Below are 15,415 nucleotides of genomic sequence, written 5' to 3'. Positions count from 1 at the left end.
CAGATTTCCAAGTCCTTTGTAACCCTAGCACGTGTGTTGTATGTTTGTATTATCCATAGTGGTTGATTATAGTGAAATGGTGAAATACAACAGCATATGCAAACAGCAAGCACCACTGTGGTTATGAGTGAGATATAGGAGCCTCGTATGAAATGATGAATAGAAATATATATTGCCATTCGCTGTTGTGCCAGCTTGATAAAGCAGGATTGCAGTCAATTTCAGCACAGTGCAGATGCACTTTTAGATTATTCTATGACTTTTTATGTGCAGATTATCAACGTTTATTTCATGATTATTTATAATTATTTAATGCACTGGACTCACTGGTCTCAGTTATGGCTATATAAAGTAAATTATCCCATATGCATAATCCTGGGACCACTTTATATTGAATCATAGATGGATATATACATTTTAAAAGGAAAAAACTGTCCGTTAAAGTTGATAAATTTCTCCCAAAATTGAGAATCTCAACAATCCAGAGGAGAATAAATGAGCTGCCATTTTTCATTAAAAAAATATAATAAAATATCTAAAAAGATTATTATTATATATAAACAGCATTACGAGTAAGAGTGTCATTGAAGATGGTTTCTCTAATCATTTTAATCCAGTTGTCTGTCATGGCACTTTATTGGTGGATGCATGTATGTACGTGCATGTGAGAGGAAGAGAAATATTTTTTAAAAAAGGCAGAGAGAGTGGGGAAGAAGGAGAGAGGTGTTCGCGATTATTTTTAGGGCGCATATCTTTAGAAGCCTAGAGGTTTGTAAAACACATGACAACGTTTTTAAACATACACTTAATCTGCCGCTCATCACAGTAGCACTCTCTCTCTCACACGCACACACATGCACACACAAATATATAAATATATATTGAAAATGTCTGTCTCCACGACACCAGCACTTCATCCTTACTTTCAATAGTGTATTTGTTTATGTATGTATCTGTGTGTATTAAAGACTTGGGGTTTTTCTGATCTTATGTAACATAACGAAACTCCCACTGATGAGATGGTGCAGTCACACACTGATCTACCCTTCCACCCGGGAGGAATAAAAAGAGAGCGAGTGAGTGAGTGAGTGTGTGTGTGTGTGTGTGTGTGAGAGAGAGAGAGAGAGAGAGAGAGAGAGAGAGAGAGAGAGAGAGAGAGAGAGAGAGAGAGAGAGAGATTTATTCTGAGTGTGAATCAGTCTGGACAGCTGGCTGAGGTTATTCAGGGACACAGCAGGAAGCAGAAGTCTAACACCACTGCATATCATATCATAGATTCTGTTGCACACAGAGAGTTAAATCTTTCGTCTCTGCATTCACTGTACTCTTAAATGCTTGTGATGGAGAGAGAGAGAGAGAGAGAGAGAGAGAGAGAGGGGGGGGGGGGGGGGGGGGGACTTATGAGATGTGTATGTCAGCGAATCAGTCCAAATCAGACTGTTCTTGTCCAGCCCGTGGAACGCATGCTGCATTAGAAATACCGTCCGGCAGCCAATAAGCGCGCGGAAGAAACCCGCTCGCCAATCCTGCGCGCGCCAGCACTAAGGGCAGCCGTTCCTCCGAGAATCCCCTCCCACTAGCTTTAAGAGCGAGCACGGACCTTTAAATAGCCAGCGTTTTGAAATTGTGCTCGTTTGCTGCTTCAGAGTCGTCGTTCCCTCCCCCGTATAGGCTCGCTCACGCTTCGCCATGTCCGCCGCCAGCGCCGCCGAGACGTCCGCGCAGCTTCCGCCGTCTCCCGGCCGCGTGTTCTTCCAAACGCCTCCGGGAGTCGGCTGCGCCGGTAGCGGCCAGATGTCACGGGGTGACCCGGTTCAGAAGAAGCAGGGCAAAGTCACGGTGAAGTACGACCGTAAAGAACTGCGGAAGAGACTAATTCTCGAAGAGTGGATCATCGGGCAGCTGAGCGAACTGTACGACTGCGAGGTGAGCGCGAGCACAGTGTCGTCCTCGCACGGATGCCCGGGCTGCACGGGCTGCATGTCAAACAGTACCACAGGAAGACTCAGCGGCCGGATCGCCCGCTATCAACCCATAGGGTTGCACGGTTGGCTGCGCCTGTAGCCCGTGTTTTATTTGCCTTTGAAAGAAATTGGTAAATTGATGTAATCCGTTATCTGACCTACATTATCTCTGGTCCCCTCTGCGGCGCCTTTACGCATGTGTATAGCACGCTGCTGTTTTTGAGCAAACGTGACATAGGTTGGTGATTAAGGGTTTGGAGGCAGATGTCAAGATGTGACTTTTAAAGTAGTCGCTATTGCTGCGTGGACTGAACGGCTGTCAGACGACGATTGTCCCCTCTGTCGGTTCTGTGCTCCCGCTTGTTTTTAGGAGATAAAGATGCAGAGACAGCATAACTCGCGTGTTTCCAGCCATGACAGGAATAAGTCTTTCTCTCAGATTTTGCAGGTATATTGTTGTCTTTATTTGTGAATGCGTTGTTAGGAAGTTTGGGAATATCAGAATAGCGCAGAAGCTTATACCTGAGTGTGTGGGGGGGTTTTTTTCCTGCCAGCGCTGCATTGCTGTGCAGCTCACTTCGTCTTCTCAGATGTATTGGCCCGCTGGGCACATGCCGACCGAACACGCAGCGCTGGAAACATCCGTTGTGCGTGGCTGTATCTCTGGTGTTTATACACGGCGAGGAATATGCTTGCAGTGCAACCAATCAAAGCTCAGCGCGATGGCTCCCCGTTTAGCGCTGCTCCTCAGACCGACCCGTGGCACCAGTCTGCTTTTAATACGTGTGAGCATCCATTCTCTCTCTCTCTCTCTCTCTCTCTCTCTCTCTCTCTCTCTCTCTCTCTCTCTCTCTCTCTCTCTCTCTCTCTCTCTCTCTCCCCCCCCCCCCCCCCATGGACCAGGATTCAGACGAGACATCACAGTTAACATATATGCTGCATATCGAATTGGATTAACCTGCAACATTTTGAGTTCTGAGAATATTGGTAGTGATAATGTTAACTGATGTGATGAACTTGACCATTTTAAATGAATCCCTTGTTGAATTTACTTATGTATATTATATTTTGAATGACTCCTTTTCCGCCCCATTGTAGCGACATCTGTTGTCCTGGCAGTGCATCACCTACAATAAAACCTGTAAATTAAATGAACGATTTTGAAATCGTTTTGTGCTAGTTATGAGTTAATTCAAACTAGCAACGTTAAAGCATAATGGCTATTTCGTTGTTTTTTATTTTTTATTTCTAAGTTATATTCAAAACTCAAATCCATCCATTACTTGCTTATAGATTTTTTTTCTACATAGGCTATTACATTGGGTTTTAATATACTTAAGCGGCCTCTAATATTGACCCACTACACAGACTCCAAGCATATTTATAGACTGTCGGGTACACTGTCACTGCCGGCTAAGGGGCATTTAGGATACGTGATGTGGCATATCCAACGATCGTTAACACATCAGAAAGCGGTCGATTGTTAACCACCGCTGAGAAGAAAAAAAACAATAAACTGAGATAAACTCCATGTGCGGACTGCATGTCAACGAGGCAAATAAAGACACCAAACTAGCAAAAAATGAGAGCTCGGTCTTTTCTCCCTTAAGTGGCTCGTTTGTTGGTGGCTGCGATGAATCGCGGTCCGTTGTTCGGTTTTTGTTTTTTTTTTTGGTTACAATTAAAGTGATATTGTTCAGCAGATCTGGAGTTGCTGGTGATATGAGACTGTGGCTGTTTGGCCTTGAAAATGATCCCAGATTCCAGGGCCTGGATTCGCAGGGAAGCTTTGTCATTCCATCGCTCGAACCAGTATCACCAGAGGTGTGAACGATTCAGTTAATTTCACTTTGGTTTCTTTGTTTTTGTTTTATAAACCCATTATTATTGGTTTGAAGAGAACTCCATTCACCTCTTGTGTAGAAGCAAATCATGGAAGTAAATTGTGTTGTATACACAGCACTGTGTGTAGAAGAATGGTGCTGTGAGTTTCTGTGTTTGACATCACTGCCATGAAGTCTTGTCTGCTAACTGCCTTTGTGAAAGCAGGCCAGGTGAGGGGAGGGAGGGAGGGAGAGAGAGAGAGAGAGAGAGAGAGAGAGAGAGAGAGAGAGAGAGAGAGAGAGAGAGAGAGAGAGAGAATGGTGAAGATAGATAAAGAGAGCGAGTGGACAGAGGCAGAGAGACTGTCCAGAAAATCTAATAGAAAAGAACATTCCGATCTGAACATGAACCTGGAGACCACAGAAGACCTGGAGGACAGGAGAGGAGAGGAGAGGAGAGGAGAGGATGTTTTGATTTTTCTGGGAATGTGATTGTGCCTCGTGTAAACCAGCGTATACCTGTGGTGACCCCATACACGTCTTCTCCTGGACAAGATTAGAGGTGTGCATATGTGTTCCCAGGTTCCTCGTCTCCGCTGCACTGTTACTTTGGGGGGGGGGGGGGGTAAAAAGGACCAAAGCAGGGTGACCAAGGTACCGTGGAATGGGAGGGGAGGGGAGTTGGGGAGGGAAGGGGCCGAAAGGAGCAAGTGGGGTTAGCCTAGCTCAGAAGGAGCCAGCCAAGCTGATCATGGCTAGCTGCAGTGTTAGATTGCAGCAAGCGTCTCAACCTCCCTGTGAGATCCAATCTGTCAAAAGCATGTTTAACTTACTTCACATTATTGGAGCTTCCTTTCTAAGTGTGTATGTGGGTGTGTATGTATGTATGTTTGTATGTGTGTGTGTATATATATATGTATATGTATATATATATATATATGTATATGTATATATATATATATAGTGTGTTTGTGCATGCACATATAAACTAAAGGCTTTTCTGACTGTCCTAATGTTTAATTCGTCTTGGTCCTGACAGCAGACTGATGTGAGCTTCATACTGTGGAAAGCACAGATCTCGTGTGTATGGAAGAGTCCTCGCCTCCTTTAGTCTTGAGCGTCTTATAAATGTCAAACCTGCGCTCATGATTTGGCCTGATGTGTTAGACCTTTTTGCACAAACAATGGTGTGTGTTCTTACCATAGCTCAGAGCAGACTGTGTGATGGAGTCTCTCTGCAATGGTTAAGCTTCATTATCATGTATGAGTGGGCCTGCTGTGATAAAGCGCTCGCTCTCTCTCTCTCTCTCTCTCTCTCTCTCTCTCTCTCTCTCTCTCTCACTCTCCTCCTCACTCTCTTGCTGTTTCTGTGTGTCTGACTGAGTCTCTGAATCACTGGAGGTCATTTCAAAAAGCTGAACAGGCTTAATAGAGTACTGACAATTCAGTCTATTTTTGGGGACACAGCACAGCAGGTTGAACGTGCAGATGCTCTGTGTACGTGTGTGTGTTTCTGAACGAACAGGACACACTGCATTTCCTAATTTTGTCTGTGGTAGCGTAACAAGAACATGAATGTCCAGTGTTTGTGTGGGGTGGTGGTGCTCTGTTCTCTGGTATGCCTTGTCATTTAAAAAGGTTATTTGACCGAGGTGGCATCAGTTGCAGACATTGTCGTATAAAATTATTTTTGAATGTGCAGACACACTAGCACAGAGGTTTCACTGGTGTTTCTGCCTGTAAACCCCCCCGCCCGCCACACACACTCTCTCTCGCTTTCTCTCGCTCGCTCTGAATCGATTGTTCTTTGAGTCTCAGCCTGGAGGGGGTGTCCGTCTGTCTGAGGTCACGAGGGATTACGTTTCATTGTGCTGAGCTATGTGTATGTGTCTGAGTGTCTGTGTGTACACATGTATGTGTGCGCGCACAGGTTATTCATATTTATTTACCTCATATAATATGCAGTGTATGTGTAATCATGCACATATGTCATGTAAGTCTGTATATCTTTGTGTGTGTGTTATGTAAAAGAAAGAAGGAACTTTCTTTGCATGACCACAAAGCCCATTCCATAGAGTAGGGAAAGGCCAAATCATGCATCACCCCCTTACTGCCTATACCTGTGTGTCCATGGACGTTTTCTTTGTTCTCATAGCAGTCTGCGACTGTGTGCATGTGCATGTGCACGCGTGTGATGTGTACACTGCCGTCAGCTCTGGTCCTCCGAGTCCCTTTAGCTCCCATGCCAGGATTACGGGACCGTTTTTTTCTGATATGAACCTTCGATAGATCCATCTTCTCTGGGCATTTTCTGCAGGCAGACAAATTGTTGATTGACCAGCACAACAAAATAAAATGCAGATTAGAAGGTTTCATTCTGGCTGGTTTGTTTTTATTTTATTTTATTTTATTTTTTTGTTTGTTTTTTGCTTGATTGATTTCTGAAGCAGCTCCTAGCCTGTTATAATTCATAATGGATCCAACAGTAAATGAACATGCAGATGTCTCATTTGAATTGCATGACTAATCCCTAATGTGAGATTGTGTTTGATTTGAATTACATGACAGTAATCCCCAATGGGAGACTGCATTGGATTTGAATTACATGGCAGTAATCCCTAAAGTGAGTTTGGGTTGGATTTGATTTTCATGGCAGTAATCGCTAATGTGAGATTGGGTTGGATTTGATTTACATGGCAGTAATCCCTAAAGTGAGATTGTGTTTGATTGGGAAGTCTTTGGTCAGAGAATTTGGGAATCTGTGAGACTTTGCCATTTGACTACAGACTGCACTTATTTTCCTAATGAAGTTTTGGTTTAAGGCAGTTGGCTACTCTTTGTCTACTTATCTAGATGGATTTACACTCTTGGATTGATTAGGTGGGTGTAGGATTTGCCAGTTGTTTTAATTTGGTCAGGCAGATAATTTGTTTGTTTGTATTTATCTGGTTATACGTATGAAATTCACATATGCGAATGCTTCACACAGTTGTGTTTAGACAAAATGTAGAGTACAGTAAAGGTTCTACTGGCTGAGTCACGTGGGAAGTTGTGATGGGGTCAAGATATGGAACTGCTATTTTGATCAGTTCACCAGCTCTGATTGGCATAAACTATCAGTAAGGAGGGGCAAGGTACTGTAAATGGGGCAATTTATCACCAATCAACATTTATTGATGTTACAAATTTAGAACACCATATTACTGATTGAGAATAGAGGGATATTTCATTTTGGAGTTTACAGGGTTAGAGTATAGTTTTGTGTGTGTGTGTTTAGGAGAGAGGTGGAGATTGTCTGCTTTTCTGTGCATGCGTTTGTGTTGTGTTTACGCAGCTGGTCAATACAAGCATTTAAGCCTGGCTATAAGGTGTGTGTGTGTGTGTGTGTGTGTGTGTGTGTGTGTGTGTGTGTGTGTGTGTTTGAGGGGAGTCTACGTTTATTGTTAAGAAGAGAGGTGTGTAAACAAATGACCTTTTAATACCCACCTGCACTCCCACCCCCACCCCCACACACACGCAGGCATACACACACAAAACTATACTCTAACACCGTAAGTGTTTTTATTTATCTTTTCAGCTAAGTTGTCATAAAATCACACAGTGAAGTTATTTTGCTAGCAGCTTAACACTGTAAGACTAAATTGTTTAACACAGACACTCTAGATCAGAGAGGCAATTAAAACCCGCGTGTGCTGTTTATCATGGAAGGTTCTGGATGCGAAGCCTTTCCAACAGAAGATTGAGTCTGGCAGTAAAAAGAAACATAGTTAGAAAACACATACTTTAAAACCTAGAAGAAGCCCAAGGGTACCATATGTGGAATATTATTATAAAGACGAATGGCGTGTGGTTGTCTACCAAATGGAGAAAAGAACATATTTATTAAGGCTACAAAAATGTAAGTGTTCTAAGCGATGGGGGGTTTAAAACTGCATTAAGGTTCTTTTTTATTTTCCCATTTTTTATAATGTACTCCCTGTACATATGGCTGTTACTTCACTTTGGAACGGATCACCTTTATCAGTTGCCTATTTAATGTCTAAAACTCAATAGGTGGAACAGAACAGGTGCATTTAAAAAAAAAAATGCTGTAATATCATTTGAAACAGAAATTTTCAAATTCAGTAAACAGACAGAGTGGGGTGGAGAGGGGTCATTAAGGAACAGCTTTTTGTACATTATTTAGACCTACACACGGATTGGCAGATGGTCTCTAGCTTTGGCTAGATTTGTTCTGTCTAGGAAGCCGTTCTTGGGTCTTAAATATTTTACTCTTAGAATATCTGACCTAAATTGGCCTAAAGTGGTAAGAGGTTTAAGGAGAATTAAAGCCCAAAGCCATTTGGAATGATTGCGAGTGTGGGCACACATTCGCCGTGCTGAAACTGCACTGTCTTCACTTTCTCTCCTCGCTCGCTGCAGAGCAGTGCTTTTTGCACTTTGTCATGGATATCACACAGAAACACACACATGAATGCATGTCTGCGCCTGCACACACACACACACACACACACACACGTCCAGACTCTTTTGTTATTAGCTTTACAGACCATCACTAATCACTCTAACCCACTTCATCTCTCTCTCACTCACTCTCCCTTAATCTCTCCCATCCCTCTCTCCTTCTCTCTCTCTCCCTCCCTCCCTCTCTCTCTCTCTCTCTCTCTCTCTCTCTCTCTCTCTCCCTCTCTCGCTCAACCACACTTCCCATTCTTTCTGTCTTACGCTCACTTCAGTTCGTCAACAAATTAAATAACAAAAATGAGAAAATGAACTTAAAAATAGTATTTTTAGGGCGCAAGTAGATATAGTAATCGAATAATCTAATAATAATCTAATAATAGATTATTTTAAAAATTAATAACTACCATATGTTGATGTCTCGCCTTATTGGGTGTCCCTTAGATTCCAACAAGATGTCCCAAATCTCTGCCTTTCTTTCCCAATAGGACTGTATTTCTGATTTAACGTGATGAAGGATCTCAGGACAAGGGCTGCAAATTTTTTTATAGATGGTTTTCCATTATGATTCATATATGATTCATATTTGATTAATGTCCGTTTCGGTTTTTATACATATAAAAGCTGAGTGTAATGGCAGAATGCTTATTAAATTGACTCCCACACAAATCCAGAAGATAACTATGTGTGTGTGTATGTGTGTGTGTGTGTGTGTGTGTGTGTGTGTGTGTGTGTGTGTATGTGTGTGTGTATGTGTGTGTGTGTGTGTGTGTGTGTGTGTGTATGTATGTGTGTGTGTGTGTTTGTTGGGGGTGCGGGAGTGTGAGAGTCCGTTATATTGATGGTGTAATTTTATATTTTGTATATCTGCAGTATATGAATCCTTTGGTATCCTTTGGCGTGTGCCTTTGTTCTGCCTGATACACAGATCCTGCACTTTTTACCACATTCCTTAGAGCAACTGCTGTCAGCTTTTTTCCTTTTTGAATTACTGCTTTGCCTTTCTGATGTGAATGTACTGTTCTAGATTCATGTATTTAATTATAGTGTGTGTGCGTAGATATTTGTGTGTGTGTGTGCGCGTGCCTGTGTGCGCGCGCACACACACACACACACACACACACACACACACACACACACACACACACACACACACACACACAAAGAGCAAATTCAGAGATGAAATTGGACAGTAGGGTAAGGATTCAGCTGTGTATCTGGCTGGCAAACACCAATGGATGTCACGCACTTATACATACACTCACACACACACACACACACACACACGCGCACACACACACACACACGTGCACACACACACAGAGGCAAACACTCAGACATACAGATTCAAGCAAAGTGCTGTGTTTCTCAGAGCTAGAGAGTAGCGAGCAACACAGAGTTTAAGATTATTCCTGTCCATCAGTGAAAGGACCAGCTCTGAGTGCTCCTGCCCCTCGGTGTGCTGTGAGCCCCCCGTCCCACAGAGTGACCCTTTCGCCCCATACGCAGACGCCTGGTGAAGCAGTTTACCCAACATGGGAAGATGGGAAGGGAATAGTCACCCACAGCAGACACATCTGTGCTGCGGGACGGCCTCGTGGCCACAACCAGGAGCGGCACTAACACTAGTGTAGGAATTGCCACAGAGCATGACAGTTTACAGGACAGTTTACACGGCACAGCGACAAGACGGCAGGGCAGCTCTTTTGAGGCGGATTTTTTTTGTTGTTGTCGTTGGGTACTGTGTGTACACAACTGAGTGCTTTTTTTTCTCCCCATCTTTCAGTCTATCACCCTTCTCTCGCTCACGTTCTCCCTTGTTCTCTTTCTCTCTCTCTGTCTGCCTCGCACTCACTCGTTAGTCTTTCATTCCAAACAGATTGCTAAATGGAAAATGTGGCCCTTCTTCCACCTCACTTCAGATGTAGATGGTGCCATATATTTATAACCTTCATCTTGTTTTGTGTGTGTGTGTGTGTGTGTGTGTGTGTGTGTGCGTGTTTGTCATCACTTGGGTGCAGTGTTATGATTAACAAGGCTACAGATTAATCTGAGCCTTGTGTGCCCTGAACTTCAGAACATTTGCAGAACATTTCAAAAACTTTCCTGTGTGTGTGTGTGTGTGTGTGTGTGTGTGTGTGTGTGTGTGTGTGTGTGAGACACACCTCTCCCCCTTCTCACCCTACTGTCACATTCTGCAAGTCCTGCCAGACACACACCAGCTGACTAACAGTACACACAGAGTTCTCTGGAGGTAGTTCATTCACTGAGATTTCCAGTAGGAGCAACACAAAAGTGCCCTTCTCTCTCAGTGTTAGAAATCAGTCTCAACTGTAACTCAAATTCTAAATTGAGCTATTATTTTTGTTGTGTTGGAGGAGCTCAGAAGAGTGTGTACTGCATTTTGTGACTGTTAGGTGAACTTAACCCGCAGTTGCTGGGGTTGGTTCTGCTATTATATCATCTGTTTGTGTTTTTGTTGTTTTTAGGAAGAGGAAATGCCTGAGGTCGAAATAGACATTGATGATCTACTGGAGGTGAACAGTGAAGATGAGAGAGCTGTAAAACTCCAGGTGTGCACATTTGAGTATGTTTATGCACGTATACGCGTGTGCGTGTGTGTCTTTACTTTTAAACATGAGAAAAAGATATTTCGTCTACCTTAGCAACACTAATTTCCATGCAGTCGTTTTCATGTAATTCCCCTGAGCTGATTATCCGAATGAGCCTGATTAGGTTTAACTGAAGGCACTGAGATTGTTCTGCTTCTGTCTCCCCAGGAATCTCTCACAGACTGCTACAAGCCCACTGATGTAAGTCTGCCCATATGCACACAGTGATCTCTTGATCACTCTATACACTGCCAACGCACCTAAATCATCAGAGTATTTTAGATATTTAGAGTAAGATGTTTACATTAAAGGCTATGGGGGTTTATATAACCATAGATCTTTGAGCTGTGGCTTTTGGAAGAAGGATTAATTAATCAACAGCACAGTATTTGGCAGCACACAGTCTTACACACTCACACGCATACAGGCACACACATATGCACACACACACACACACACACACACACACACACACACACATACATACTAGCCCCAAGCAGTCCCAGGGAAACCTACTAACCAGGAAACATATGTCTGGTCTAATGTATCCATCCATACGTAATGGGCATTGAATATCAACACGTTTGTACAGAGGCAGTCTAACACACTGAACACACAACAACACACACATTTGCGCGATCATGGCCCTGTAGTACAGACGTGCACACATACACTAACTAGTCCCCTTTTAAAAAACCTACCTCACCCCTATACTCACTGGGCAGTTATTATGTACATATGTCTTAGAACAGTATTTCATAAATGTATAATTACAGAATATATCTATCGACGTGCAATTTGCAAGCCACTCTTTACCTTATTCCAATAGATAGATAGATAGATAGATAAGCAGGTATGCAGTGAAGTAGATGGATGAACAACTGTATGATTGCAGACACCCTCTGTGCAGATGTACCTACATGTGTGGACATTCTACAAATATGCAGATGTTCTACAAACAAGTGCTAATGCTGTACCAACATGCGGATGCTCTACAAATGTGCAGATGTTGTGCACATTTTGGGGCAAATCAGAACACAAAAAAATGAACCAAGTAGAAGAAAGAAAATCTCTTCTTTCATCGAAGAGATTGTCTGGAAGCAATAAAGGGAAAAAAAATTGTGTACAGTTCATATAAACTTACTATAGATCTTTGTAACACTGCGTCTCCTCACAACTGATCTTCAAACCTCTGTATATTTTTCAAGCCATTTCTGGTACTGCTCATACGACCACAACATTCAATTGATGTACAGTTCTACTCATACACATGACACATAGCCACTGATTTTCTGGGCGTGCACATCGGGGCGCGCACCCTTACCTAAAACCCCCTGCTCTGTGTCATGCTGCAGATACGCTTGCATGAACCGTTAAAGAACCATCATTCACCCCTTGAGTTGTGCACAATTGGCAGTGCAACAGTGACACTGTGGTAGTGGGCGCTCCTCTGGTGCTAGTGCGATGGGTTCTTACTTATGCCAGTGTTTTGGCCTTGCACATGTTCAGCCGAATGCAGTTGTTTGGTCAGTAACTGACCACTGCTAAAGAACTGGTGTAACAGCATCACCTATTTCCTTTAGCCTCTGACTGACACTTACTAGGTGTATATAATACATAGTTGTTTTAAATATATGTGTGCGCTATACGACATGGTAGCGCACACATTGTTTTTATTTATTTTTACTGCAGTAATGGAAAAAAAAACCCAATAATATCAGCGTATACAATTCTGCTCCTAGAGATACAACACCAGTCAAAATTATGACTCAAACTTAGTCTGACCCAGCCAGCTCCAGTGCTCAAGAGAAGACCTGATGACCTTGGCCATAACTCTAAAGGACAGTAGACCTCAAGGAGAATTGCTTAACGTCCAATGCGCCCAGCATAAACTCCTCCTGAGGCTCTATTTATCTTTTTTGTTCTATACACCAGGCATCTTGGGCTGTAAATCTGAAATGAACAGCATTTGGAAGGTGTGTGTGTGTGTGTGTTTGTATAAAATGTCTATATATACATACATACATACATACACACACACGCACACAAGCTAAGGAGTGAGCACTATGGTAAAAGCGCTAAAGAGCTAAAGATTGCTCAAGGGCAAAGCAAAGGGCCACTGTTCAAAACCAGTTTTGTCTCTACTTAGTGAAATAACTGAGCAAATGAACTGATGTTGACTGATTGTATTTCTGCCCTCCCGTCTCTGTGTGTGTGTGTGTGTGTGTGTTTTGCAGGCTTTTGTGCAGGAGCTACTTGGCAGGATAAGGGGTATGAGGAAACTCAACGCCCCGCAGAAGAAAAGCCTTTAAGTGCTCACAAAATGCCAACGACAATCCAGCTACATGGACAGCAAGTCTTGCAGTCCATCACCCAGCCTGAACCTCCAGAACATGCCCCCTGATTCTCTGAAACCCAAGACTCAGTTTCCAAATAGATTTCTTACAGTTCTGACTACAAATCCCAGATTGCAAATACTAGGTCAGGATTTAAATAATCTGTAACCAAAAAAACTTTACTTAGTTCCTAGAATGTAGGCTATTACAACTTCCGAAGACCTTTGAAAGCCTGTAACCTTATTTACACTGAAAGGTTATTCACACTATGGGAGTGGGGAGCTGCTTACAGTAGATTTAATTCAATGAAACAGAATTTAGGATTTGCATTCTATATTTCTTTGTTTGTTAATAGTATAGTCTGTCGCATTCTCCTCTGATATTTCTGTAGTGTTGCGTAGTATTGCAAACCATTGGTGTCAGGTTTGAGATCAGTTGTCTGTCTGACCTTTTGGAAGTCAAGGTTAGAATTTAGATAAAGGAGTTCTGGTCGTAGGCCTGTGTTTGAGGGCAGCCTCACCAAGTTTGTATGAGAGAAGAAAGACCCCACCCCACCCCTTCCTGAAGTCAGGCATGCTGGACCGTGTAGTCCCTTACAGAGGGCCAGCATCACCCAGCTGCATTAAGACTTTTGCTTTGTCCTGACATTTAGTGTGTGATTCATTTCACTAGCAAGGTAACATATCAGTGTGTCACTGTTACACATAATTTGTGGCTGGTGATTGAAATTGCACCGTTTGTTAAAAATATTTTTTGAGCGTTTGTACTTAAAAAGACACGGCTGAATTTCATGACTCGGTTCTGAAACACTATGGCAAGAGTATTTGAAGCATATGGATCATATAACAGACTGTTATATGATTATGTCTGGTACACATAGCTAATGAATTGTGATGTGAGCATGGGACCGATTTCAAGTCTTTTAATGACTGTAGAAGTATTGGATGTTTTTAAATAACACTATTTTAAGTCATAACACTTTTTTTTTTTACCTCTTCATATGTACAGTGGCTGCCAAAGAATACTAAATGGTGGACTTAATATGAAGAACCATGACCGTACGTGAGCGTATGTAATCACCCCCATTAAAATGTCTTCAGTTTCAAACTCATCAACCTCTACAGTTTCAAACTCCTCATTCAGATTTTGTGTTGAGACCTAAATCATGTAATAACAAGGAAACCAGGAGAAAAAACAAAACAAAACAAACAACTATGGTGCTGTTACTGTTGCGATAATTCTCCAGTGCAGTGACTGGATAATAAGGCCTTTGTGTCAGAGAGAGAGAGCGAGTGAAAGAAAAGCTATTTCCTGTGATTCTGCTTGTGACATTTGTAATGTTCTTGCGCTGTTCTGTTCCCCATAAGTTTGTTTCAACACTGATTTTCCGCACACACAGCCCGAATGGACGATGGCTGTTGGTAAGAAGTCGTCTGGAATTGTACCGTGTTGACTGCTGCCGTTCCCGTTGTGTTGAGAGTGGTTATCATCAGCAGTTTGGAACGCAGAGGAGAAAACATGTTTGAGAGTTTCCACTGAGCATTTGAGGATTTGAGGATTTTTAAGGTTGCCTGCGCATGTTTGGGGTATGCTTTGATGCTTCCGTACGAAGGAATTCTACGGAATTTTTGCAGAGGTTGGCTGATGTATTTTTTTTTCTAAGAACATTTAGATGTATATTTGAATGTTTAGTGAATGACGTCTTTTGCGTGTGTTTTAATGGCAAGAGGGAGCATTTTGAGCACAGCACTCCCAAATGACACTGTTTTTTTTATATATATATACCTTATCAATATTACTGTTTCTTTCTTATGAAAGATCTACATCTTCAGGATTTTTATTGACTGTATATCTGCATTATATATATTTTGTTTATTATTATTATTATTATTATTATTATTATTATTATTATTATTATTGTGTGTGGTTTTGCATTACTTTAGTTATAATAAAACAAAAATGAATAACCTGTCGGCTCAGACTTGTTGGATCCCCCAACACACACACACACACACACACACACACAATCATAATGCACTTCAAGGAATTTGTGTAGTTTCATAATAGATAAATGGATGTATGTGTGTAGTCTACAAAAATTTGCAGGCGAAAAACAGTATGTCTAAATGTATTTTTTGTCTTCAAAGTATCCATGGCAGATATTTTCTGTGAAGTCATAGTAAGCTAGACCATAATATGCTTGGCTAGACTCTGCTGGC

At 42.2% G+C, this 15,415-nt stretch overlaps 1 protein-coding gene across 3 annotated transcripts; it reads left to right on the top strand.

The window, feature by feature from the left end:
• Positions 1-1,483: 1,483 nt before the first annotated feature.
• On the top strand, positions 1,484-15,159 carry ppp1r14c (protein phosphatase 1, regulatory (inhibitor) subunit 14C). Of its 3 annotated transcripts, XM_081704774.1 has the most exons (6): positions 1,484-1,926; positions 10,738-10,821; positions 11,029-11,061; positions 13,098-13,131; positions 14,205-14,254; positions 14,596-15,159. In XM_081704774.1, exons 1-5 carry the CDS (start codon positions 1,690-1,692, stop codon positions 14,222-14,224), a joined length of 408 nt encoding a protein of 135 aa, XP_081560900.1. In that variant the 5' UTR covers positions 1,484-1,689; the 3' UTR covers positions 14,225-14,254; positions 14,596-15,159. The 3 variants fall into 3 exon arrangements, with proteins under 3 accessions (XP_081560900.1, XP_035377050.1, XP_026854406.1); XM_035521157.2 differs by lacking the exon at positions 14,596-15,159 and having other exon boundaries at positions 1,486-1,926; positions 14,205-14,307; XM_026998605.3 differs by lacking the exon at positions 14,596-15,159 and having other exon boundaries at positions 1,555-1,926; positions 13,098-14,307.
• Positions 15,160-15,415: the final 256 nt, after the last annotated feature.

This window comes from Electrophorus electricus, chromosome 21 (genome assembly GCF_041902795.1).
Source record: "Electrophorus electricus isolate QZ-2024a chromosome 21, ASM4190279v1, whole genome shotgun sequence".
Lineage (NCBI taxonomy): Eukaryota > Metazoa > Chordata > Actinopteri > Gymnotiformes > Gymnotidae > Electrophorus > Electrophorus electricus.
The sequence above is the reverse complement of the archived record's forward strand: the minus strand, read 5'-3'. Positions and strand labels throughout refer to the sequence as shown.